Below are 27,769 nucleotides of genomic sequence, written 5' to 3'. Positions count from 1 at the left end.
GAGAGGGGCACAGTGGGCAGTCTGGCACAGACCGGGGCCTCACTGCCTCCACTGGTAACCAGTGCCCGTCGCTGGCACACGACCCACGGGCCCTACCGCCAGCCAGCTGCGCCTAAACCCGGCACACACTAGAGCTGGAGAACTGCAACTCGACTGCTGCTCACAGTGTCTGCCGCAGAAGCGACTTTTAACAAGATTATTTCAGATCGGCGCAGACGCCGGGGGAATCGCGCCACGCATGCAGAAAGCCCCAGTGCGGAAGGTTTATAGCTCATCCTTAATAACCAGTTTTGCACAGTCCCCAAATGAATGCAGAAAATTAAAAAACGAGTCTGGGGGCATGGGGCATCCTGTGCAGGGTGTATCCTGCTTTGCGCCTGTGGCTTGCTGGGATACCCTGACCCGGATGAAGCAGTTCGAAAAAGGTTCGGATGGATGTCGGTAAGTAACTCCTAATGAAGCTGCTGCTCATCTTTAAGAACAGGGTGATTTACAACAGGGTTTCCTAAACTGGCCCTCCTGACACCTCTGTTGCTTCCTCAGATCAATGCTTTGTTTATTGCACCTTCTTCCCAGCTGCTGGAGACTGACCTGTAACGCGTCCTACACAGGGTGAAAACAGCGACCTTTTGTCACCTGAAAACACTTGCGAGGACCTAATCAAAGCCATGACGAGTATGATTAAGTGACAGCCCATCTGGAATGCAGAGTGGGGCTGCTGTGATTTACGGGTAGTCCTGCCGCCGATCTGGCGACGGTTGTCAGAGAATTCAGCGGGCTGGGGGTGCTTGACTCCCCCCCTTCAGACGGATTGTAATGCTGTAGTACGGCTACTGCCCCTCCACTCCTCCCCTGCCATGCCAGGACTCATTTACACACCTGAGTGGACTGGTGCAATCAGCGCACAGCTATTTCAAATTCGAACAGTGTTACTGGCATGGCCGACGAGTCTTGCCAAAGCCTCTACAATCAGCACAGCACTCACAGCCTTTAACAATACAGACATGTTACTGGGCATTTACATACATAGAACATCTCTGGGAGAAAGGGTCTGTCCCTCAGGCTGTGACAGGAGATCACACCCTGGGCTGCGGCTCTGTTGAGTTTCCTCCCCCAGTAGGATTAGAAACAGTTCTGATTCTGGCAGGAGTGGGAATTCTAGGATAAGATTTGTTATTTTAGGGAAGATTGGGGTTTCCCCACGGCAAAGGAGCGCTGGAAAGGACTATGGACCCTGTACAGGGATTAATGGTTAACAGCAAGTTTGGAGGGACTCTCATAATAGCGCAAATCCGCCCACACTTGCAAGGATTGATAACGGACAATCACCGCCGTTCCGCCGTTGTTTTTACTACATGGAGTGTTAATGAGTGAGATGTTTACTTTTGAGATGTTTTTTTTCGGAATAAAGTATATTTTATAAGAAAAAAAAATTTTAGGGAAGATTGTCTCATCCCAGAGTATTTCTCACAGTGCAGCGGAAAGTGCACCTCTTGTCTCTGTTTCGCACTGCTGTAGGTGGGAGCACAGCCTGTCCTCTCTAGGCAGCCAGGTCTGCCTGTGTCCCCCTGTGTCTGGGTCTTCTATGGGGTGTTCGTCCCATTTGGAGTACTCCTTGCTTGTGAATGGACCCCGCACGTCCCTGCCACGCAGGGCAAGGGGCTGCCCTTCACTCACAGATCACAGCAGCAGTGCCTGGAGTGAGGAATTAAACCTGCAACCCCCTGCTTGGAGCTCCTACACTAATAATTTAAGAGCAGGGCTAATCGAATCAGACCCTGCGGGGGCTGTGCCTCTCCAGCAGCAGGGTTGCTCATTTAGCGCTGTTTGTTTCTTTTCTGATTCTGCACAACTGACAGCCGATTAGCATGCGGCTTATCTGGCAAAGTCCATCACTTGCCCACTGGGGGTGGGGGGGGGTACTCTCTGAGTTGCTCAAGCAGCACTGGAGAGGGGGGGTGGGAAGGGGCAGGGGGGGTGATTGTTTCTTGCCTTTCGGCGTCCCAGCTTGGCTGGAGCTGCTTTGCATTCAGAGATAACCTTGAACCCCCCCACCCACCCCCCTCGGGGTGTTGACTGCAGAGAGGGGAGCAACTAATTAAACATACAAACGGCACACAGAAGCCGTCTGTCAGGCTGGCTCACTCCCTGCGGGCAGTCTGAACAGGCGCGCGGAAGACACCTGAACATGTGTCCCCAGCTCTCCCCAGGCGGCCTCAGCACGTCCAGGTGGAGGGAGCCCCGGTGGGGGGGTTGTGGAAGAAAGAAATGATGTTGAAAACTGTCGCAGAAGACATCTGGCACGCTGTGGCTCCTTCGCCCGAAGGCAGAACGGCAGAAAGGTTTCTGGACACGCAGTGTGGAGGACGGATAGAGCCACGCTGCACCCTTCCAGTATCACATTTAGCCAGTCAAGGACCAGAAGCCGGCAGCCATGGAGTAAATGGGCACAGTGGCCCGGAGCTCACGGGCGCTGGGCTCAGTTCCATGCTGGGAGCATTGTGTTTGGAGTTTGCGTGTTCCATAGGTTTTCACCAGGTGCTCTGGTGTCCTCCGTCTCCTCCCAGGGACTTGTGGTTATACTCCATTGCCCACCCAGTAGTATAACCAGGGCGGAGCGGTGGTGCTGTGGCTAAGGATCCGCCCCTGTGGCTGGAAGGTTGCGGGTTCAAATCCCATGGCTGGCAGAGGAATCCTACTCCATCCTCCTGAGCAAGGCCCTTAACCCCAACTGCTCCAGGGGTGCTGTATAAATGGCTGGCTCTGCGCTCTGACCCCCAGCTTCTCTCCCTGTCTGTGTGTCTCATGGAGAGCAAGCTGGGGTATGTGAAAAGATGAATTCCTAATGCAAGAAATTATATATGGCCAATAAAGTGATCTAATCTTATCTTCCATGGGAAAAAGGAGAGGAGCCTCGTCTTGGTTCATCCTCCAACACCGACCCCGATCAGTTGAAATAACTCTTCATGGAGAGAAATTGGGAATTGGCTTCATTTCCAAAATCCCTAGCCAATCCAATGATTTTAAACTTGGAATTTACTGAGCTAAACATCTCTTGGGCTCTGTCTCCTGACATTTTGTTGTTGTGGAAGAGAGGGTTGGAGACACAGTAATTAATATTGATTATTGATCTAACTGGTAAAGAAAGCAGCTACTGGAGAAAAACCAGTAGCTCTGCAGTTGTTTATCTGTGTATCCAAGGCCAGTGGAGCAGACGGACAAGAAGAGGGTCCACATGGTCTTTGATCAATACCTCGATGCGCCCTCAGACCACTGTTAATCAATAGCCCTGCTGATTGAGAGAGCGCTATCTCCCTATTGTCTGGAGTCCACAATGAAATCACAGAGAAACACACAATGATTGGATTTTCACCTCCTTTAACTCATCAGCACGGAGCCAGGAGAGCAAATTAAAAGCTCCTCCCGAAGCCGGATCCATCGGTACTGAGACAGGAGACCCAAGACAAAGGCAAGCGATCAGGTTAACGGGGATGAAATTCAGAGGAGACGAGGCTCCTGGGCACATGGGAACCCTAATGAGAACAAAAAAACTTCTTTACACCTCCTGCAAGCCCTTTGGTCTGAAGTGGTGCAAGGGCAGGCCTCCTGTTGGCCTTGCGGTTCATGCTGTTGCCTGGAAGCTTTTGTTTACTGGGCTCAGTTCCAGTTTGTGGATCCTTCCGTGTGGAGTTTGCATATTCCCCTTATATTGCCCAAGTGTGTGTGAGCATACATGCATGTATATAAGTGTGTGTCCGTGTGTGTGCATGTGTGCGTGTGTGTGTGCATGTGTCTGTGTATGCTTGAGTGTGTGTCGTTTTGTGTATGCTTGAGTGTGTGTGTATACATGCATGTATGTGTGTGCATGTGTGCGTATGTGTGTGTGCGCGCGCGTGTCTGTGTTTGCTGGAGAGTGTGTGTGTGTCTGCTGATGTATGCTTGAGCGTGTGTGTGTCTGCTTGTGAATGCTTGAGCGTGTGTGTGTCTGCTTGTGAATGTGTGTGCATACATGCATGTATATAAGTGTGTGTTCGTGTGTGTGTGTCTGCTTGTGTATGCTGGAGCGTGTGTGTGTGTCTGCTGGTGTATGCTGGAGTGTGTGTGTCCTGCAATAGACAGTCCCCCTGTCCAGAGTGTAGTCCTGTCATGCTCTGTGTTCGCTGGGTTCGGCTCTTGCTCTCCACACCCCTCTATACACTGAGCTCTTGTACTCACCCTTGTGACTGCATTGTAAAGCTGTAGAGACTGTAGTCCAATACCTGTTCTCCTCTGCTAACGGAAATAACTGCAGAACGTGTCTTCTGTTCGACTCTTTTCTCATGAAGACACCCCACAGCACTGCAACACACTTTGAATAAATAATGAAAAACAAATACAGTAAATTATAACAGCAGCACCGTCCGTGGTGAACGGTTTCGAGAGAACCACGCGGTCTGAAACTTTCTGTACTTTCAAAGCCCAGAGCCAAGCTTCCCAGTGCTTGAAATCACCGGGTTATCAGGCTCGCTGGGTTATTGATCCCAGGAGGCTGCTCTCAGGTGAGGCATCGCCTCTGGACGCAATCCAGAGAAGACTCTAGAAGGAACCCGACACACGATCGAGCCACGTCATCTCACTATGGAACACAGCAGAGGTACTGCTCATTCTCAGACCCTTGAAGTCCATGCAGTGCAGTGCTTGGCTGTACTCAGAAACACTATACTCAGATCCCTAAGGCAACCCTGCGGACTTCTTCAGACTGAAAGGAACTGAAGTGGACTTGCACTTAAAGCCCAGGACAGGGGGCCCTTCTGCACACACAGTTTTGTGTAAAGGCATGTTGCTGAAGCCTGAAACTCTGGCTTCTTCCATGAGCCAGCTGAATGAGGTCCTCCGATCAATTATTACTCACGCCCAAACGGACTGGACTCAGCCCGGTAGCCTCCTCTTGTCTGCTTCCTTTCCGCCTTCACCACAACAAACCAGACTGAAGCCTGTAAGTGTTTTTAGCCATGGCGCTGCTGATGGTGAGTGGGCACTGTGGGGCAGCGGTCAGCATTGCTGACTCCCAGCGCTGGGGCTCCTGGGTTCAGTTCTGGACCCAGGGGTGCTGTCTGTGGGGAGTCTGCATGTTCTGCCCGTGTTGGCGTGGGTTTCCTCCGGGTGCGTTGCGATTAGCGGGGCGGCTCATTATTATTACTAACTGAAACGTCCGCTGCCGAAGAGGTTTGGGAACTGACCGTGTCGAACAGCGCTCCCCCCTCTCCTCTCCTCTCCAGACACGCCAGCCTGCCGAGGGCCGAGATAAGCAGGCGATCGCATTTGCATGTCAAAGGCCAGTCCACCGGCTTCGTGTTTAGACTAGCCGGCTAATAGATCGCTAATCGCACGGAAATTGTTTCACAAACACGAGTCCGGTTCTGCAACGTCGAGCGAAATTGTCCTCGTTTCTGAAACTCGTGCGTGTTCGTCTTACTCCGGTGAAGCGAGAGAGGCAAACCCATCCTTCCCGGGCTCAGAAATTCGACAGTCTGTACCCCCCCCAGCCAACACACACACACCAGTAATTTCCCCGTTAGAGAAATACCAGCATGGCGCAACGGAGTAAGAGCCTGGCGTGTGACCGCACCGATATCGCGAGGAACGGGCCGTTCCGACCGCTTTGCAACACCCTCGCGGACCGCCGGCTAGCTGCCGCTCGCGCCGCTCGCAGTCGGCCGGCTGCTTCCCGGGCGCGCGGGGAGCTGTGGAATGTCGGGGGGCAGTGGAACGTGGAAGGTAGCCTGGGCAGGACGAGCTGCGCGCTGATTGGCTGGCGAGGCTATTTAAAGCGCTGCGGCTGCACAGCCGCTTCACTTCGACCGCTGCGGACTGTAGAGGCGTCCTGCGAGCTTGTGGGCGGTGTGGAATAGCGGTCCCTGCAAGGAGATTCCTACAGTATATCCGTTTTTACTTTCCTGAAAGAGGTGACGCCTGGGTAGCGCTTTTTTTTCTTTGCATTGGATTTTGGCTTCTGCCGTCGATTCGCGATGAAGGAGAGGAGAAACGCGCAGCCCGTGGTCGTGCGCTGTAAGCTGGTGCTGGTCGGAGACGTGCAATGCGGAAAGACGGCCATGTTACAAGTCATTGCGAAGGACTGCTACCCCGAGGTAAGCGGTTTCTCTCCCGCTGGTGTCTCCCCGGTTATTTCTGCGTGGTTTTGCTCAATCTTTCCTGGCTGACTCGCCGTTTTCCGAAGCTGCGGGTTTTCTCTCGTCTGCCTAGCATTGCGTTTGCGAACAGAGCTAATTAACCTGTTGTGCTACTGCGCCGTCTTGATTACCTGGACGCTCATTAAGACCTGAGCGATTACCTCTCACCCCCCTCAAATTCTCATCCCTCGCGCGCTCCCCGATCACACGCGTGTTTCAGGGGTTTTGTCGCGGTTTCCCCGACACGGCCACGCAGTAGTGGGGGGACTGCGCCTGCAGTACTCGAATGACACGGCGCTTCTCGGCTCGCGCTGCGTGGCGAAGCGCTTCCCTGGCGTAGGAATGTCACATCTCCCTTCAGCCCTCACGCTGGGCGCCCATTCCTCGGGCAGGAGCTGAGCGAGTTGAGCTACCATGTGCGTCTGCCTTCCCGAGTACGTAGTGTCTTCGACACGAACCGCTAATGCGCCAAGCTGTGTTACTCATGGGGGGGGGGGGTTATTGCAAAGTGCCCACCAGCCCGAGAGGGGAGAAGTTCTCATTTTCAGACCAGCTGTCAGTCGTGGGCTTTTCCCGCTTTGAGACCTGTGATGCTGTTGCCTTTGATTAAACCGAGTCCGGCGCGCGGCGGTGCCACGGATGTCCACGAGCCTGTCTTTGCTCTTCCCCAGACCTACGTGCCGACGGTGTTCGAGAACTACACCGCCTGCCTCGAGCTGGAGGAGCAGCGCGTGGAGCTCAGCCTCTGGGACACGTCCGGTAAGTTTGCAGCCGCCGCCCCCCCCCCCCGCGAGCGCCCTCGGGTGACGAACTGAGCCGCCCCCAGGGTCTCCCCCGGCTCCTGCTCTGAGCGGGCGAGCTGGGTTAAGGGCGTCCCCCCCCGTGGGCGCGGGTTCGAGGGGTGAGGAGCGCGTGCCGCCGTGCTAGGCTGTGGCGTACTGTGGGCGGAAGCCGGGCGGCGGTTCCGGAGAGAGAGGGACGGCGTCTGTATGTATTTCATGAGCGAGGTCCTGAAGGAGACTGAGGGGGGCTCCGATCTGGTTCGGGCTTGATCTTGGCGTTTTCTTGACGGGGTGAAAGCCCAGCCTGGGTTTTGCTGGGGCTTGTGTTCCGGTGAAGATGTGGGCGGGGGGTTTGGCCCGGGGTGCCGACGCCGGCTCGGCGGGCGCCAGGCGGGGACGAGATGCGCGCCGCGTCCTGCGGGGCACGGCGGGGGCGTGTCACTGGGGTTCGGCAGCATCTGTCTCGGCTGAGGCTGACTGCAGAAGAGCTTCTCCCCTCCTGGAGCACACGCCCCCCTCGCGAGTGCGTGTGGGATGGTCTCGCTCTGTCCTCCTGGTCTCGGATGGCTCGTCAGCCTGCGGGATTTCTGCAGGTTGTCCCTTGGAGCGATTGATCTCTTGTTTTCTGAATGTCATCGCGGTTTACTGTGGGGATGACGGCCAGCGGCGCCCCGAGCGCCTCCCTTCCCGTGCTGCGTGCTGAGCCGCAGTGGTTCCAGGTTCGAGGGTTCGGACCCGGTGTCACAGCGGCGCGCGCTGAGGCAGACCAGGACGGGCGTCCTGGGCCTGTGTAGTCCCCCCCGATCTCTGAACACAGCCCGGGCTTTGACGCTTGGGTATTTACATTGCAAATGTGGAAAAGGCACACCAGCCCGTGAGGGGCTTCAGTCTAGATGCACACAGGATGATGAGGACTCGCTTAGCTGGCTAATCTCCCGTAATTATCCGAGCGCGCAACACTGCCCTCACAGGCGCGCAGCTCCCACGACGGGACCGGGGTCGTGTTTATCCCCACAGTGTGCTGAAGGTGCTTTCGCTGTTGCACGCTGTGCGGTCGGCTGCGATATGGAGATTCCCGTGACGCGGCTTGCGAGCTTCGTTTTTTCACACTGGGAGGCGATGCGAATCCACGGACTCTCGTGTGCGGGGTGGCGGTGGTGGGAGGGGTGTGTGTGTTTAATGTGTTGTTCGTATCACTCCTGTAGCCAGGACGATCCTACCCCCGGGACCCAAGTAGAGGCGGTTTTGAAGTAGAACATCCTGGTTTTCCCGACCCGGTTCGACAGCACCGCGGTCGCTTGCAAAGCCTGCTACCCCGTCCCGCCCCCCTGAAACAAAACCGCTTTAGTGACCCCCCCGCTTCCCCCTGAACACCGTTCAACTGCAATAAACTGTCGCCCTTTGCCGGGGTCGCTGACGAGCTTTCAACACGCCGGCGCAGGAATGCCCGCCGGCCGGAGGCCGCTCGAGACTTCCGCTGTGCGGGGATGGGGGTCGGGTCTTCACTCGGCCCCCCCACGTAGTTCACTCGCGAACGCGGGAGGGTTCAGACGTGTTACCTGACTCGGGCAACATTTGTTCAGGCGCTTTTAAGGAGTGTGGCTCGCCCGAGAGCGTTCCCCCCCGAACAAACGGAAAGGCCGTTTCTTGACGTCGCCGGTAAGGGCTTCCATAGGGCGGCAGCGGAGACGCGTGGAGGTGATCGCCGGGCTCCAGGTTCAGGTTGACGCCCGTGGAAGGATGACCGTGGTCTAGCAGGCCTTGAGCGGCCTCGGGGCGCGTGTCTTGTTTTTGTTTAAATCCGGATGTAACGTCACGGAAAGCCGTCGCCATGTCTGAAAGGCGGCAGAGCTCCGGGAGTTTTCAAAACCTCCGGCGCCGAGAGCTGACTGTCTGGTACCTCCTCTGATCCCTCCCGCTCTGCATGAAGACCCTCATGCCTTGGAGCGGGCGCTTCAGGTGGAGCCCCTCATTGTAGACTGGGGTCAGGGGGTGACCCTGTACTCACTTCTCAATCGGTACCAGTGCTCAATGAAGCAGGGGTGCTGTGTGGCGAGGAGGGGTCAGTGTTTGGTGTCCAGGCGTGAGGGGCCGAGGTATGATTGTGTGGGGAGTGATTCTCCAAGGTCCTGGCGCAGCTGTATGGCCTCCTGTGGGCGCAAAGTGAAATGAGGAGATATAGGTCGAAATTATCTTTTTTTATTTTGCATGTTTACATCTGCGGCTTCTACTGTGAGATTGCGTGTGAAACCTGTAGGTTTGGGTTCATGGGTTGTGTTGCGTCAGTTCTTTGAGCCCTGGCTGGCTGGCCCAGCGCTCCAGAGCCTGGTCTGGGCACCCCTGCCTGAGCTCATCAGTACCTGTGTGTGTGTGTGCCAAGATGTTGACTTCAACATGACTAGGTAACTTGTTCCATACTCCTACAACCCTCTGTGTAAAGTACCTCCTAGTCTTGGTGGTCCTAGTCTTTAGTGCGCGCTTCCCCTTGGTGTACGTGTGGATTCTGAAGACATTCAGGTTTGCCTTTGCCAGTGTCTTTGAACATCGAGTTCTTCAACTAGGCCTCTTGAAGCCGGTGTGAAGGACGCTGCAATAAGTCCGAGAATGCACCTGGTTGCTGTTGTCCAGCCGAAGTCCAGGGCGGGGGTGTATTTTTAAAATGTGCTGTCCCGTGCTGTACAAGGTATTCTGGAATGAGGTCTGACTCCCACGCCTCGTGCAGTTAACTCCCCTGGGTTTTACGGATTGAATATCCCATCAACCTGACTTGCGTCTGCCTGCTGTCTGCGTGAGGAAAATGCCGCTTCCCTGGCTCGTGAAAGAGGACTTTCTACCCCTGCGTCGGGTCCCCTCCCGGTCGTCTCTGCCCAAGACCGAAGAGGTTCAGCTCCTTCGGCCCGTTCCCAGCAGCGTTCTGAGTGGGCGGGGAGGCTGCTGCTCCTCGGAGAGCCTTCTGACTTGTTGATGTGTCTGGGCCTGGCTCCGGGAGAGCGGGATGTACTTTCTCTCAGCCAGCCAAATCCTTTAATCGGCCTGGGTGAGACGAGAGTGCCTTTCCCGGGGTCAGGGCTCAGGATGCGGCAGTCGGGTCTGGTTTCCAGGAATTATGTTGGGAAGCGGTTTCTGGCAGCGTCTCGTTAATGGGCTAGTCCTGCAGGAGGGTTGATGAATGAGCCCTTTCGCTGCGGTCTCGGGGTGGGGGTGTAAAATAACTGGGGGTCTGGAACCTCAGTGCTTGAATAGACCTGCCTCAAAGCATCTTTTCTCCTGGGTGTTTTCACCCTGTGCGAGGCTCCACTTCAAATGGCAAAATAAAACCGCATGACCCCAGAGAGTTCAATATACAAGTGTCGGATCGGCGCCTGCTGTCGATGTAGATGAAAAGCACATGTCCTGGTCACTCGTTAGACTACCACAAGCTCGTCTACCGTTCAGCTTTAAGCAACGTGTTGACTTTCCCAGCATGTTGGACTTCTGGCTTGTGAAAATGCAGGGGACTGGGTTGCTTCTGCACCCTGAAGCTGGTTTTTTCTTATTGCTTTATCTGGGGGAGCGTTGCGCATCTCCCTGTCCCTTTCCTGATTCTGGCTGTGGAATGTCAAAGTGGAAAGGGATTCTCCCTCCCCCTATCCCGTGGGACAGGCTCACTGGATTTCCCCTTCTCTCTCTTGGGGATAAATCTCTGGTAGGAAAGGCCAGGATCGTTGACCTCCTTGGCCTCTGGCATATTTTCCCTGTTTTGTCTAAATGTGTTCTGGGCAGGGAGTATGGGCTGAAGACTGCCAGGCGCTCCGAGCCTTCTGGTGCAAATCAAGGTGCTTTGAGCCGGCACTGGTGCGCTGTTCCTGTCTTAAAGGAAGCTCGCCTGGTACAGATCATGCAACAGGCTGCTGGCTGTGCTTGGTGACTCAGCTGCAGCACCAGCCCTTCAGTCTGAACATTTTCGAGGCGGTTTAATTTAGATCGAGGCACAAAACCATTTTCGAAGGCATTGAAAAGTGGGCCTGCTCTTTGGGGAACGGCTTTTGAAACTTATTTTAGGATTTTTTTTCAGGTCTCTGTTGGAGCCAGGTGGGTGGGTGTGTGTGTGTGTGTTTGTGGTTGAAACACTTGAGAAAAATGTCCCATCTGAAGCGGAGCTTTTTAATAAGCTGCCCTCATATCCCAGATGGACCAGCTTGCTGGAAAGTGCTACACTGATCCCTGTTTAGTCACCTTCTTAGTGCTCAATAGCACTGATCCAGCAGTCTTGAACAGGAAGACTGGGGTCTGTAGTCGGCCTTTTAGCCGATCATTAGTAGACGTCATTTGTTGAAGCCCGTTCAAAACTATTTGGTAGAGAATTGATGATCTTTTCCCAGCCAGTTCTTGAAAGGGTGTTGGTTTCAGAAAATGTGGCTGGGTATCTTATTCCACACTCCTACCTCATCTGTTCTTGGTTTTAAATGCCCGTCCGGACAGGTTCCACTCGGGTCCTGGGATCTGTTTCCCAGTTCTGCGGGAAATCTGCTGGGCTGACATGAAGGATTTTGGATATGGGAGACTTCAAAGCGTCGTGCTCCGACAGGCTGAAAGAGCATTCTCTTAAGCCCTGGAGTGTAATGATTGCTCCTTGGAGCGGTTCCAGGACCGCAGTATTTCCATGGAAATGTTACGCTTTGCTCAATGAGTGGCTTTACAAGTGCACTCCACAGTTCTAACCACCTTGGATACGATGGGGGTGAAGGAGTTGTGCGTTTGATTATCCAAACACTTGCGCTTGCTTTCCTACATTGTCTCGAAGATGACAAGGTCTTGGATATCCCCCGTTTAACGATCGCGCTGCAGTTGTCGGGTCTTCAGGAAAGCGGTGTAGCAGGGGAGAGAACAGTCCTAGCTACGAGAGGTCAGGAATGCTGCGTGTGAAGTCCCTCAGCCTCAGGCCCACCCCCGCGCTGTTGATAACAATCGAGCCTCTCCGCTGGGCTCTTCCAGTCTGTGGGTGGCAGGGGGTTATTGATGGGAGATCCCTCTCTGTGCACACGGCTTGCCTGCTCTGCTCCGCATCACTGCCTTCTCAGCACAGACGCCCCCGCCCCTCACCCACTAGCAAATCCCTCATCCCAATACAGGCTCGGTGGCCATAGAAACTGGACACAGACCTGGATGTCCAGTGACCGCAGAAATGCGTTTTCTCCTGCTCTGCGAGAAATGCTCCAGGATTAGACGTGCATCCATAAAATGTCAAGTCTATAGAACAAGTATTGCAGAAGACCCATATCATCGTTGACTGCCATGACCATGTAGCTCTGCACACTGGTCACTGTGTCCCCCTGTTTCATAAAACTAGGGAGTCCTACTGGGTCATGTGAATTGACTATTCTTTGCACTATCCCGACCCATTTAGGGTTTCTTTCAGAATTTTGATCAAGGATGTCACTTCTTCAATGGAAGTAATCTGGATCTGAGGTATTATCTTGGGGGAGGAGTTCAATTGAGGTTGTAAGACCTCCATCCCTCCAAATGAAGTCTAAATGGAGCATCTTTCCCGCAGTCCTCTTTCCTGAATCCTGACACCAGACAGGGGAATTCCTGTATTGCATGGCTTGGCTGTGTCCACCTCTGGCCATGTGGATCATGGAAAAGCAGTCCTGACTTCTGTAGGGGGTGGGGGGTGTTTGTGGACTGTGGACAAGCAGCTGTTTTTAACCCGCGATTACTAAGACAGACCCAGCAGACGAAAGGAAATCCACAAAAACTGCACGGCACCTACTCTATTAAGCCTAATCCGCAATACTTAATTATGCCTCATTAGGGGGGCATAATGGGCATGAGCCTGAGGAGGATGCAGGCTTTTGTGTAGCCTGACTGTATGCGTGGCTGACGAGATGAGCGATAGTTCCAAGTTCCCTGCATGCACTGCTGGACTGGGTCCATTCCCGAATTGGCTTTCAGCTTAAGAGCACTGAACTTAAAAGATCATTATTTTGGATCTAATTCTGAATGATTTCATTGACCTTTAGTCCCTCAATGGAGCCATTCAGTTAATTGACTCATAATTGCTTAGTTCCTGTCCTTGGTGACCCCTGGTTGCTTCCTTGTCCTGTACTTAAGTAGCCACTGGGTGATGAAGGCGGGTGGACACAGCGGTCAGGCGTCCAGCTCTGTCCCTGCAGTTTGCCCGGGATCTGAAGCCATCCCTGTGTTTTCCAGGCTCGCCGTATTACGACAACGTGCGGCCACTCTGCTACAGCGACTCGGACGCTGTCCTCCTGTGCTTTGACGTCAGCCGCCCGGATACCATCGACAGCGCTCTGAAAAAGGTAGGTGACCGTCCCTCCTCCTCCTCCTCCTCCTCCACACCAGCCAGGCGAGCTCAGCACAATGCTCGTGCCTTAAGGGGGCTGGTTCTAAAAGTGTGCATAATTCAAAATTGCTTTGGCACAGGGTTTGCACAGGTTTTGCACACTAAGCATCTGGTAAGATCATGGCAGGTTTTTGCAGGAATTTGGCATTCATTTCATTAACCTGCTGAAGCCGTTGGACACACATTAAAGTGGGGGGGCACTGGCAGCACCCTTTCTTTTGGGGGAATAAGCGAGTGCCGAGCTCTTTGTAACCCTCCCTCGTGTGCATGGGTGTTTTGTGAAATGGTGTCTCTGAATGAAGCTGACGGGGTTTCTGCTGACCCCCCCCTGTTCTGCAGTGGAAGACCGAGATCCTGGACTTCTGCCCCAGCACTCGCATCCTGCTGATTGGCTGCAAGACGGACCTGCGCACGGACGTCTGCACGCTGATGGAGCTGTCCAATCAGAAGCAGGTGCCCATCTCCCACGAGCAGGTGAGCTGGACGGCTGCTCTAGTGAAGCCCCGCGGGTCTCCTCTCCGGTCGGGGGCTGGGTTTCGGCCCCCTCTGCAGGTCTCTCGCCAGTCCAGCTGGTGAGCCCGGTCTCTGCTGGCGTCGAGTCCCAGTTGAGTCCGTAATCGGAGAGAAACCGATTTCGGTGTTCTGTGAGGCCGGAGTAAGGGTGTCAAATTTGGGAACACCATGGGCGCTTGCATCACTGAGGGGCACAGAGGATTAAATGTTTTGCACTGAGCAGGGGTGCTGCACCCAGTATCCCAGCTGAATCCTCTGGGCTGAAGTTCGTCCTTAATCCCCCTGGTTTCTCTCTCCTTCCCTGTGCTGCTCTTCACTGGGGTAGGAAGAGAAGCCCTTCAGGATGAAAGGAGCTATGAAATGCGAGTGGTTTTCAATAACCCTCCCCTCTCTGTTCAGGGCTCAGCCATGGCCAAGCAGCTGGGTGCCGAGGCCTACCTGGAGTGCTCGGCCTTCACCTCGGAGAAGAGCATCCACAGCGTCTTCCGCACCGCCGCCCTGGCCTGCATGAACCGCCTGCAGCCGCCCGCCGAGCCCAGCCCCGCCCGCCGCCTCTCCAAGCGCCTGCTGCACCTGCCCAGCAAGTCCGAGCTGCTCACCTCCACCTTCAAGAAGGAGAAAGCCAAGAGCTGCTCGCTCATGTGAGCCGGGCAGGGGGCGCCGCAGTGCCCGGTGGCACACCGGGGGTCGGGAGGGGAGGAGGGGCAGGGGGCGGTTAAGAGTCTGTATGTGGAGGAGGGGCGGGTTGGATGCTCCTTCTCTGCCATAGGTAGAGACCCCCTCTTTCCCTAAACACCCCAAAAATGGAAGTGTCCCTCCCAGCTCCTGATACAGGATCTTTGTGCCATGCATATCAGCCGATGAGCAGGTTCCCTGACTTTTGTTTTCCTGTAGCTTGAGTTCGCGCTCAAGGTGCAGCTTATTGCAATATGTTCTCACCAAAAAATTGTGCCGCTTTGAGTGAAAGTGAGGCTGCCAGGGAATGGCGGTGGCCGTGCATGAGATGAAGGACCGCCAAGGGGAGCACACCTTCATACACGGGGTTATATTCTTCTTCCACCAGTGCGGTGGCGCACAGACGTCTGTTTTGCAGTGTGTGGGCGTGTGTGTTTCTGTAAGTGTTGGGGAGGGGTGGGGGTGGGACACCTGTGGAATTGGCTGGTGTGCATGCGTGTTGCTTGTAAAATCCTGCATTGCACAAGAGAGGGCTTTTTCTTCGGGAGGGTGTGTAAGATGTATAGAAACATGGCTGGTTTATACCAGTGGCGCGCCCCTTGTGGACATTTCCCGTATCGCAGATGGACGTAACGATTTACAGATGGGACGGTGTGTGTGTGGAGGTGGGGGTTGGGAGCCAGGCTGCGCTTTGGATGTGCCGGACTCCTGTCTAGGCCCTAGGTTGTACAGAGGCTTGTGGCCGCCTCCCGGGTCTGGAATCTGAACCCACGTGTGGAGACGGAGGCACAGAAGCCCTTGAACGCTGTGCGGCGTGGGGAGAAGGGCGTTCTGCAGGTGTGTAGATGTAAGGATCGGTGTCCCTGTTCAGCCGGTCTTATTCCCGGGACGGTGGAGCAAGAGGAAGCTCGTGTTTCAGGTCTTCGGTGTCCTTGCGATTTGTGGAGAAAGGGACTGACTGGAAAACGTCTTGGCTCATTATCTCGTCTCGAAACCATTTCATCTCGTCCGTCCGGTTCTCCCAAGTCCGGACTTGATCTGGCCGGGAGTCCGGACTCGGGCGAGTCCTGCAATATTTATTATTGATGTGATGTACTGTTATTTATCCAGGGGCTGGGGAGTTCATGAGGAGCGGGGGCGTGTGGGATGCCTGTTTTGTTCAAGTTTCCGAAGGAAGGTAGTTTTCCGAGTTCCAGGCTCCCGGGGCTGTTCAGATGCCAGACAGATCTCTTCCCAGTGGAGGGGCTTGCTTCCATATAGCTCGAGCAGCGATCTCCCTTTTATTCCAGCAGTGGTTCTGAAGCACGGCCACAGCATGGCTTGGTTTTCTCCCTCCCGCGTCCCACCCCCCTCCCCAGTCAGGGGGTAGAGCGACTAGCTCCTGCGATGTGGCTGTGGGTAGCATGCTTCCGAAGAGACTGCGGCTGGGGAGCTCAGATGGAGAGCAAGCTAGGTGCTGCTTGGGGGTGGGGAGAGGGTAGGTGTTAAATGTTTCTCCTTTTGCAACAACGTGATCAAAGCCCTTGGGGGGGGCCTCGCCCCAACTTTTATTTCAAAGTAGTTTTGCAAATGGTTTCCCGTCACTCCCAGCATGGAACAACGTCGGGTCCAGCGTTGCGGAGGCATGATGGGATAGCACGGGGGTGGGTGTCGTTTTTCTGCGCCACTCCGTGTAGCCTGGACTCCGAATTCGAGCTGGTTTCGTCATGCAGACTGAAGTTTACTCCATCTCTTGTCCTGAAGACTTTTACCTTAAATCGAGGGTTGTGGGGTCATGCAGTGCATTGCCTTGAAATCTGATTTAAAGTTGTTGTACAACACCATGTGTTTTGAGTTTTTTTTTTTTCCTGGGGCGTATGGCCAGAGTGGTGCTGTGTCCCAGGCCGGAATTGCCAATTGGGTTTTCCAGCAATGGAGTTGAGGTTCATATCCCAGATTCATCCTGGAAGCAGGGCTTGTTTTTTTAAGTGGTGGGGTGTATCTCTGGCCACTTCTGTTGACATGCGTGAACCGCAGTTGGGTGGGGGGGGTGACTTTATTTTACATGGGAAAGGGGCACAGTTGGGTTTAGAGATTCAACAGGCTGGTCCTGTCTAAGTTATTTTTCCATTTCAAGTTTTAGGGTCAATTGTCCCCCCCCTTCTCTCCCCCACAAGTTACTAGAGGTGGGAGGGTGTTTCCTCCCAGTTCTTCAGCGTTTTCCCACTGGAGTCATTTCATTCTGGAGCTGTGTGGGTGGCCCCTGTGACCTTTGACTTCAGGAAGTGATTTGCACAGACTTGGGTTCTTTGGGCATACACTGGATTCTTCCTGAGAGGTGCTGGCTAGCGAGAGGTTTTTGGGGTTTGGAATGAAAACTTTTCCCCCCTTTTTTACAGGAGGGACAAATTGCAAAAAAGGGAGGGGGGGGGGGAATGTCAACCTTTCATTGTAGCATTCAGCTCCTAGCATCTGCTAATGTCAAGCCAATGGCTGTACATATCCTGTTTTCTAATCTTTGTAGAACTTCTGGAAGAATGTTGGGAAGAAACGTGAACAATAAATTGTGTGATTTGATGTAAAATAGCTTAATCTAATTTATTAATAAACTATCTGGTTAAATGTTGCTATTTTGGTTTGTTTTACATGTACATTTGTAATTGTTTTTATTTTTGGAATCTATTTTTTAAATGGACATTTAAAAAAGCCATTTTTCCTGTCACTTTATTTTAATAAAGCCTGCCTTGTTCAAAATCGGCTGATACTACCATTTTTTTTAATCGGTGCGGGGGGGGGGGGTTGTGCCTCAGCCTTTGCTTGGTCCTGGGTGTTTCCGCTGTAGACCAGCGGTTCCCACTGGTGACCCACTCACCTGCTGGGTTTTGTTCCAGCTGAGCCCTCCGTTACACACTCGAGCCCTCCTTTGACCTCATACCAATATTAATATGAATTTTGTTCCCAGCTCTTAAACGCGTTTTGCAGGGGAAATAAAATCCCAGACTTGCGACTAGAAACAAAATATCCAATTGAAGTAGGTTCTTGGGTCATTTCTAAGATCTATTATGTACTGAAGGTGGCGTGGGGCACATGCAGGTGGGTGTGTGCCTCCACATGCTGATGCAGCGGTGTACTTGAACTTCATCAGTGCGAGAAGTCAAGAGCTAATAAATCGGAGGACCTGATCCAGGTGTTGATGGAGGAAGGATGGGATGTAGGCTTGAAAAAGGCCTGGGTGTCTTGTTCCATTTTTCTCAGCCTTTGCAAGCTGGGTTTCTGATTCTTCAGACATGCTCAAGAGTAGTTCAAGTACATAGCTGCACCAGCATGTGCAGGCTATAAAGGAACAGGTAAAGGTTTCTTCAATGCCAAAAGGGAGACAACGTTTCGGTGCCGTACCTGAAGAAGGCTCCATAGCCAAATCCGTTTTTTTTTAGCATGGAATAAATCTTCAACGTGTTCCTTTGCATGCTAAAGACTAGTTGGGTGCTTCCTGGGTGTAAGGGAATGGCCTGTCCTGATTGTCTTCTGTTCCAAGTCTAACGTTTCCTGACTTCAGTAGCCTGAGCAGGGCCCCGACTTAATTCCTCACTATCCTTGACGATCATTCAGCATTAACGCCAATGGGCACCTGAGTGTACAAACTTCTGGGAAATGCATCGGAAATGGAGACCAGGAGGCACTCTACACAAAGAGTGGTGGGGGTATTGAACACGCTGCTCTCTCATGTTGAAGCAGATACCTTGAATTCCTTCAAGAAACAGCCATTGAAGATCCTCTAATCAATGACCGCTACTGTCTACCAGAAGAGCAAGTGTAGCACGTTCCCCCTCTGTAAAAAGATAAGCCTTTTGTCATGATTGGAGGACGTGGGAGTCATTTTTTTTTTTTATGGAAGTCAGGTTATTGGCTTCAATGTAGCTGTTCCATACTCCTGCCACCCTTTGTGCGAAGCGCCATCATGCTCACTTTTAAAAGCACTACCCAGTCACTTTCACTTGTGTCCTTAGATCCTCATTTCACTGCTGATGCTGAAGAAGCCCATTGTCTTGGTGGGTTTTGATGATAACCGAACAGTAACTGTTCACCGGTGGTGTCTGCCATTCAATGGGCAGGAGAGTTCAAGCCTCATACTGGCACAGCTGTGACTTGTTGGTGTGCCGTGGCTGCAGGCCTGGACAAGACGCTGGCCGGTGTTTTCAGGATCTCTCTCTCCAGAGCAAACTATACTCCAGCGTTTCTCCCCAGATCGGCGCCCATTGTATCCCTACGAACTCCGGCTGCGAGAGCGTCGTTTGTTTCTACTGCCTCGGGCCGCTCCGGCCACCAGCTCGCCTGGCTTCTGCGCTCCTCTCCGATACGCTTCCAGCAGCTTGAATAGAGCGACTGTTTGACAGTTCTGAAAGCCTGGAGGAGGCTCATGGCCCTCTCTGCTTTGAAAGCTTGTTCTCTGTGCCCACTGCAAGAGACCTGTGTGCCTCTCCGCTGGCGGTATCATTAACGCCACCGTTTCGAACGCTCCTACAAAATACACCCTTTCATCCGTTCGTCCTGTACGTACGTTCCTTCTGGTGACCTTTAACCTTTAAGGGTGCAGTTTCCCTCATTCTCATTCCGATCGATTACTTTGGTCTTTTGCGTTTCAGGTCTCTACCCTCTGTCCTCTGCTTGAAAGAGCAAAGTTGTGCGTGTGCGTTTGTGTGTGGAGGGGGGGGTAACGGTGTGCTTCCCTCTCTATTTAAAACTCCTCCCCCATCATAGAGAAGACACTCACCAGCGTCGCTCGGTGGCATGGGGAAGGCCTCAGACAGCTGTCTGAAGACGCAACATCTGGACAGGAGCAGTCTCGGAGCTGCCTTCACCGCCCGGGAGCGGCTCATTCCCCGCCGGAGTGTGGGGCTGGGATTGACGCGGAGAGGAGGGCGCCTGGCCAAGCACAGCTCCCAAGGAATGTCACCTCTCGCCTCCACTGGAGACGGGAGACGCACATTCCTGAGGCCTCAAGGAGACTTCCTGATGCAGGGTTCCAGGTTAGCGCTTTCTGGAACCTGCTGGTGTTACTCGCGCCAGAGACTGTAGTAGTTGTGCTGTTAGTATTTTTTTTACACTATAGACTTAGACTTGGCAGTGCTAAGGACAGTTAATAGGTGCACATGTGGGAGGCAGGAATAAATGTATTTCTGCATATTTCTCGTGACTGTAGAATGAACTGAAGGAAACTAGACTCCCTTCCTGAAGCTGTAGATCCAGTTCAGATGTTGGCAGAGAGCTCACCCAGACACAAACAACACAGAAATGTGCATGTGCCCAAATTGAGATCAAAGTCTCGTCTGCAACATGCAGATCATTTTGGTTGGTTTTAATTCCAAGAGCAGGGCAGGTGGTATAAACGCAGTGGCTCAAACTGCTGAGCAGGAGGAGTCATCTCCCTTTTCCACAGTCAACTGGGATGACCATGTATACCCTGCTGTAAATCCATCCATTTTCTAACTGCTTCATCCAGTTCAGTGTCACTGGGGAGCCTATCTCCCAAGCAACGGGCACAAGGCAGGATACACCCTGGATGGGACGCCAGTCTTATCGCCGGGCAGACTCGCAGACACTCACACTCAAGTCAGTTAACCTGCCAGCGTGTCTTTGGACTGTGGGAGGAAACCAGAGCACCCGGAGGGAATCCATTTGAACACAGAGAGAACATGCAAACTCCACACGGACTGGACCCAGAAAGGGAGCCCAGGACCCCATTGCTGTAAGACACTGAGCCACCGTGCTGCCCTATTTGTATATGTTTTAACATCTAAGAGGCAAGCACATACAGCAGGCCCTGCCAGTCGTCCTGCTGAGGCAGTGAGTGTGAACTCCCCTGTGCGGGCTCCCACCTCCAGGCGCTGGGGTCTGGCCAGACCACTGCTCCACACTGCACATGCCTGCAGTCTCCACAAATTAGGCCAACATCTGGAAGGGCGCAAAGAGCAAATTGCTCTCTGAGCCGTGGGTGCCCCCTGCAGCCTCGGGGCTGCGTCGAGACAGGCGGGATTCGGATCGGAGCGGCAGAACTGTCTGTCCGTCCGTCCGTCCGTCCGTCCGTCCTCGAACCGCTTTTGCCAATGCGGCATCGCGGGGAAGCCGGGGGCCTATCCCAGCCTGCACCAGGCGCAAGACAGGGTACACCCTTGACGGTACCCCCAGTCCATCACAGGGCACAAGAGTGACAAAACCTTCCGTGGGTAATGTTGCATGTGTCCTGTCCTGTATCCAAAGCCGGGCTTGGAATTCCTCTGTGCAGACAGTGGTATGGATCATGGGAATGAATATTAATGAGCTCTTGCAGATATCTGCACCGTAGGTAGGTTAAAACCATCAGAAATTATTTTTCTCTACTTCATTGGGCTTTATAAGGAGGGGCATCATCACGGGGCCTGTGTGTCCGAACGGGGGATTAAACAAGGGTGGGCCGTGCACAGTGCACAGTGCCTCTTTCTAAACCAATGTAGGAGCAGGCGGCATGGTGACGAAGGGGTCAGCACTGCTGCGGTCCTGGGTTCGATTCCTGGGGTGCTGTCTGTGTGGAGTCTGCATGTTCTCACCGTGTTCATGTGGGTTTCCCTCTGGTTCTCTGATCTCCTCTCGTAGTGCAAAGCTCGTATGTTAATTGGCTTCTAGGAAAACTGGCCCTGGTCTGTGTGTGTTCTGTGATGGACTGGTGTCCTGTCCAGGGTGTGCCCTGCCTTGTGCCTGTTGCTTGGTGCGGTACTCAGGCCTCCCCATTGACCCTGAATTGGAAAAAGCAGAAAGAAAATGGATGGACAGATGGAATAGAGGAGCTTGTTCCTCATCTCATCAGTCTATGCAGGTTCAGCCCTCTGGACTGAGCAAGAAACAGGCAACAATGCGCCTAATTTTGTCCAGGGGCATAATATCTGCATGAGGGGTGAATATTAATCACACACTAATATATGCACACATTCTGGGCTATCTCACAAATGATTACGAATCGTCCACTTTTCCACCCTGTTCTTCAAAAGCAGATCTAAGGGTTTTGCGTTTCAGCCAGGGTTTTAAATCTGGTTTCAGTGCAGTGACTAACGATTCTCCAGCGTTTTCCATTACTGAGGCGAACTATAGTGACGGAGGCGGTCGGTATTTTTGGAAGGAATCTACACAATGAGAAAAATTCGGGGTCTGGATCAATAAATCATGTGGATATAGAGGAGAAACTATACTAGAGTAAAAGTGAAATGCTAGGTTTTTGGAAACTCCTTCACCTATGTGCTAGCTAACAGTCATGTACACTTCGGTTTATAATCTTTAAATTACCTTTGTGCACAGGTTTTACTGACTTGGTTCACGGTTTCTAATTCAGAATGAAACGGGTGTAAACATAGCTTGCCCGTGGTTTTCCATGTTTCTGAAAGGAAAGATTGTTCGTATATTTTTCATTACATATCTCCGTAAACTGATACAGTTTTCCTCTTTAAATGATAACGTCTGTCTCCGTCCATGTGTGAATTAAATAAAGACCTCAGGGCAAACACCGACACAAATAAGCACATTTAAAAATCAGACTTTTGACACATTAAGCAATGATGATGAATTGTTTTTGACTGCCTGCTTTTTTTTTCCCAGGCGCCCGTGGTAAGGAGATGTAATCCAATTTTTTTTGTGAGAAACGAGGCATATAATTTTACACATGCCGCAGCGTCCCAGGCAAATGCTGTTCTGGTTAGAGCGATCGAGCCTGCAGCTTAGCGAAAAGATAAATAAATTAAATAAAATAAGATCACACCGCTCTTTTCAAGCCGCACAGCTCCTGCCCCCTCGTTGCTAGGTAACCGAGCGCAGGCCCGCGCGCAGCCGCCTTCCTAATTACCTCGCGCAGACAGAGCTGGATCGGCTTTGTCGTTAAGTTTCGCGCAAGAAACCCAGCACTGTCGCTGGTGCTTTTCCCATCCCCGTGTCCTGTCTGTTAAAGCCGACAGCCCGCCGTCACCAAGGAGGAAACCAGCGCGTTCGGGCCTATTTTGGGCCACAGAATACCTTGCACTTTGCTTCTGTAGTTCAGAGATACGGACATTCTCGTGTACCCTATGTTTTTCAGTGGGACTGTACAGATCACGTAGGCTTGCACCATGGAACTAACGAAAAACAAGGGTTTTTGATATCAGCCACGGCAGTGAAGGAACTGAGAACTGCCCCTACAATAGAGAGCGCTGGACAAAAGATGTGTCCTCTGTAGTTTTCACAAGTGCCGTTGTCATGCACGCAAATATTCGCTATGCTTTTGCTTACAACATACTGCGCGCAGACGACACGGAAGCCCCACTGTCTCAAATAGTTAAATGCTAGGAAATCGGAACTTGTATGCACACAAAAAAACCTTAAAAAGCACTGGTCTTTGTGGCGTTAAAACCTTTCTTGTGTGTGTGTGTGTTGGGGAGGGGGTGGTGAATCTGAGACAGCAGGCAATGTCTTTAACACACGAGTGCGCGAGATGCTGCAATGCTCAGGATTCCGAACAGCTATGTAGCCCGTGCCAGTCCCCCCCCACTCCCGCCCTCATCTGCGGTTGCCAGGCAACAGCACACAATGCAGAGCCGGCAGAGATCCGGTGCGCTTCGTGTGACAATGGCGCAGCCCGAGGGCCCGGGACGCCGTGTTCTCGCTGAACAGACCGTGAGACGCACAGTCTGGCCGCCTCCCCTGTATCGGCAAAGCGACGCAGGCGGAGCGGGGCCAGGACTGCACGCCTCTGGGGGGCTCCTCAGCTGCAACGGCTTCCTTATAGAACCCGCCGCCGCCATGAGTGTGGTGTTTGTTAATTATTGGGGTTTTTTGAACACCTGCAGGCGAGAGGCGTGTGTTGCTGGTTCCCCACCTGACTCCAGCGAAACCCCAAGACTACATGACAACGGAATACGTGCGGCCCCCCGTGCATTGCTGCAAAAGAGATTGTTCGTCCAAATCCAGGAATGATCACACCAGGATCCTCTGCGCCCTGCCGGGTTGCTGCGGGGCACTGCGAGCACGTCACGTCACGGGCACGGCCAGCGATCAGCCGGGCTGCTGGTGTAGGTCGTCCCACGCGCGGGAGGGAAACCGGCTCGTGCTTAAGTTGTATTTTCTCTGACTTTAATGAACAGGTCCCCCTGGCTGCAGATCCTCTTCTAACCCTAACCCTAACCCTACCCCCCCCCCCACACACACACACAAGACTCACAACACTGAGCTTAACACACAAACACGCGGCAGCGCTGTCCGATCACTTTTGGGCCGCTTTATAGGAGACAGCGAGACGAATAGCAAGCGGTTTGGGGGCGGTGTGGAGGTGCCCACTGGTTTCCTGTACGACCAGCATCACTGTTTTGATCAGAGCAGGCACGTGAAGAAATCTGAGTCTCCGGTTTCAGTCACATTCCGGTCTCACGCTCTTGCCCAGCACACTAGCAGACGAGACCCCCCCACAAACACACTCTCTCCTGCGACCACCCCCAGACTCACTGCTGTACAGGGCACGCCGTTCAATAAACACTGGAAATAAACACTGGAAATGCTTGTTACTGTAGTGAGAGAGCTCAGCAGCCTCACATTTCTTAGTCACCTCTGTTAAATCTGATATCGTTAGACGTGTCCCTGCAGGTAGAACTGGATTTTATATCGCATTACTACGCTAAGATGGGTTACTTCACACGACATCACACGACATGCGCACGGTGCCACGCGCACCGCAGAACAGCACGCGCAGCCTGACCCGGAGCGCCAGGTCCGCGGTTTCTCACAAGCGCGCGAGAGGCGCAGAAAAGGTGATCTTACTGAAGCAGGAAGCGATGGGAAGTGGAGGGGGGCTCTGATTTTTTTTTTGCTTTGTTTTTCAAACCTCGACACTGTTTCTGCCTGCTCCAGCAGCACTTTTTTGGTGGGGTTTTGGTGCAGAAGCATGATTGTCATGGCAACGGCTGCTCCGTCCTCCTGCATCTGTACCGCGTGCCTACATGCCTGTGTTATCTTTCGCGCCCCCGGTTATTGACATATCTGAAAGTGTCGCTCTATAATAACCCACTGGTGGAGGTTCGCCAGGGTGTGTGTCTGGCACGCTCTCACCCTGCTGGTGCTGTGTATCAGCTTTGTGTTGTGGTGCTTTCCCACATTTCTCCTCTTGAGCTGTCACTGGAAAGAATACTAGGAACCCCGGCCTGTGTGCGCAGCTGGGACAGGCTGTGGCCTGAGGGATTCCTCAGGGATCTGAAGTGTCCAGCGCCCCATCCCATCCCACTCCTGAAGCAGGACGACCGTCAGCTGGGGGTGAGAGGAGGGAGGTGGTGTGTGGGGACTGAACTGGACAGGTCCACTGGTTCCACTGGTTTCCAGCAGGAGGGAGGTCAGGGGATTGTTCTGGCCAGGGAAGGTGATGGGAGTCTGTCTCCTGCTCCTCCAGCCCAACCCCACACACACACACTGCCCCCTACTGGGGGGGGGGGGGGTCTGTTAATTGGACTGGAGGGTTCCTAATTTAGTGGCCAGTGGGTGTACTGTATATATCTATAAAGGATGTGTGTCAGTATGAGTGCGTGCAAGCTCTTTGTGATGAACTGGGCTGGTGGTGGGAGGGTACCGTGTTGTTGAAACCATGTTGTTGAAACCGAGTGATACCCTGGTTTCTTTCGAGTAGCAGCTGGGTGAGATCCTCTGATGAATTAACTGTTAATGACCGAACCTAATGACCAGCTTGGATGACCTGTAGTCAGACACTGTTCGAGAGAGGGCGGGTCCGACTGGACTCCCAGAATCCCGCTCCGCCCTGTCTCCAGACCCCAGCACTAGGGTAATTCCAGAGGGACGTGCCTAGGTGACATTTCCCCCGGCCCCTCAGAGGGACTTGAGCAGGTCACGCCACTTTAACACACTTCACAGTTTTCATCCCTGCAGTCACGTTTCTTGGATTAACCCTTTCATTTCAATTCAGTCATACTTTCACCCTGATCTCAATGGACATTCCTACAAAGTACTATATTTCCATCCTGATCTAACTGGGCTTTACTGCACTGTACCATGATTGTACCCTGTTTTCACTGGACTTCACTGCAGTGTACTCTGATTTTACAATATATCACTGGGATTTGCTGCTCTGTACTCTGATTTTATCCTGACGTTACTGGACTTTACTGCTCCGTGCTATGTTTTTACCCTCATATCACTGGGTTTTGCTGCACAGTAGTGCGATTTTACCATGATATAATTGGGCTTTACTGCACTGAACTGTGATTTTAGAACTCGTAACACGTTGGTTAGATAAAATCTACCTTTTTAAAGCTCATGCTGACTCTTCTCTAGGATATTATTACAGTGAGTGTTTATTTCTGTACAGACATTCCTATAGTTTAGTTCTGATAATTGTTTCCATTATCCGACATGTGGTCAAAGTCAGACTCATTGCTCTATAATTGCTGGATTCAGTCTTCTTGCTGCTGACACTCCTGCAGGTCTTTCCCTTTGTGAAAGAAAATAATGAGTTAATGTGGGCTTGTTCAGTCCTGAGAGCTGATCTCCAGTCCTGGAGAGCCCCCAGTCGAGCTGGTTCCCAGTCCTGGTCCTGGGGACCCCCACACCTTCCCAGCTCTCGGTTACGCAATCGAACCCGTGACCGATCTAATAAGACAACGCAGTACCATTTTCCCTTGTCCAGGTCTGGAACATGTTGAGAGGATGCCTTTTAGCAATGGGATTTCATGACTCCCAAGCTTTTGGGTCGGAAAAACACGATCGTGCAAAGATTCCAGTTCGGCAGCTCGTTAGTTCAATGAAGGCTTGGATGAGGTAATTACTCTGGGCGGGAATGAAAACAAGCAGCTGTGTGTGGGGGGGAGCCGGTTCCCAGCATCAGGAGTGGGGACCCCTGACGTAGCCATCAGCCCATGGAGCCAGCAGCCATGTCACTCTGCAGCTCACAGCTGGCAGCCCTCTGCAGCTCAGCAGGTGTGAGCCTGGTCAGTACCTGGATGGGAGACCTCCTGGGAAAAACTAAGGTTGCTGCTGGAAGAGGTGTTAGTGGGGCCAGCAGGGGGCGCTCACCCTGCGGTCTATGTGGGTCCAGCTTCTGGGAAAACTGGCCCTGGTGTGAGTGTATCTAAGAGCTCCCTGCAACGCTTGTCCTGGATGAATCGGTTGGAAAAAGGATGGATGGATCACAGTCCCAAAGGTTGAAGTGTGTTTGGGATCTCCTCCCCCAGCTCTCCCAGGGCTCCCCCTGAAGAGGCACAGAGAAGGCGAGTTGTGCGGATCGCCGCTGAGCACGAACACAGCAGCCGCCAGTGCTGCTCACCCTGCACAGCGCTCGGGGCACCCCAACAGGGATCCTGGCAAAACAGGCCCTCTCCCGAGGATTTCCCTCCTGTTTCCTGGTTCATACCAGGGATTGGATCTCTCCCTCCATGTCGGAGGCTCCCTGTCCCTCTGCGCCACTGCTGCCGGATTAGGATGAGGCCGGGAAATCAGGATATGAACAGGTGTGCTAGCGCTCCCATGAAACTGGCTTGTGTTTTGTCACGCTTGTGCCACCGGAGAGTGTGGGGCAGCGACAGTCTCCGTCTGCGGCGTGTGATGAATTATTTCCATTATGGAAATGGCAGACAGCGTCTGAGGGATTAAGGTTAGGCCGCAGTAAATCAAAGCTGGGGAAACACGTAATGCACATTAAAAGCTGCTGTTCTGAGAGATTTAATCTCGCCCTTAACATGTATGAAACTGGCGCGGGCCCCCGTGCCAGACCAGAGCGCTCACCCTTGTCCAGCTCTATGGTATACAGTGCCTTTCCAGAGCAAACACTGCCTAACAGAGCTGTACAAGGTCGGAGAGGAAAGCGAGGCTGTGAAACGGGAGTCTGGGTTCTGAAATGAATCTCATTTTCCTTTATTTACTAGCCCTCTGCAACTACAGAGTTATCTGTCTGGACACAGGTGAGATCTCTGTGGAAGTGCACTGAGAACCGAGGAGGACGTCTTTACACAAAGGGTTGTGGGAGTCTGGAACAAGTCCACATCAAATAACGCCAAACTCCCGAACGGAATGACCCCACTCTCGTGTTTGACCTCTCTTCTGTTCTGTCTGCCTTGTCCCTTAAATGAGAAAGAGGACCGAAGGCGTTGTGCAGAAGTGGACATCATAGCCCTCCTTCAGCTCTGCCGTGAGCCGTCCAGCTTCATGCGCCAGTCCGCTGCTTTTAACCTGCTGGTCTCCGGCCACAGCCGAAGGAGAGCTCCTCCCATCTCTCTGTCCCCCCGCCGGCAGGCCCCTGCGCCTCTCCGCCCCCCGCG

At 53.0% G+C, this 27,769-nt stretch overlaps 1 protein-coding gene across 2 annotated transcripts; it reads left to right on the top strand.

Annotated features, from left to right (window-relative positions):
* The first annotated feature begins 4,596 nt into the window (after positions 1-4,596).
* LOC148678396 (rho-related GTP-binding protein Rho6) lies at positions 4,597-17,219 on the top strand. Of its 2 annotated transcripts, none has more exons than XM_088633435.1 (5): positions 4,597-4,975; positions 6,842-6,929; positions 13,145-13,254; positions 13,638-13,772; positions 14,211-17,219. In XM_088633435.1, exons 1-5 carry the CDS (start codon positions 4,817-4,819, stop codon positions 14,454-14,456), a joined length of 738 nt encoding a protein of 245 aa, XP_088489561.1. In that variant the 5' UTR covers positions 4,597-4,816; the 3' UTR covers positions 14,457-17,219. The 2 variants fall into 2 exon arrangements, with proteins under 2 accessions (XP_088489561.1, XP_088489562.1); XM_088633436.1 differs by lacking the exon at positions 4,597-4,975 and adding an exon at positions 5,758-6,128.
* The last annotated feature ends 10,550 nt before the right edge of the window (positions 17,220-27,769 follow it).

The sequence above is a fragment of the Lepisosteus platostomus genome, chromosome 1, assembly GCF_059453375.1.
Source record: "Lepisosteus platostomus isolate fLepPlt1 chromosome 1, fLepPlt1.hap1, whole genome shotgun sequence".
Lineage (NCBI taxonomy): Eukaryota > Metazoa > Chordata > Actinopteri > Semionotiformes > Lepisosteidae > Lepisosteus > Lepisosteus platostomus.
Note: the sequence above shows the minus strand (reverse complement) of the source record. Positions and strands in the feature narration are given on the sequence as shown.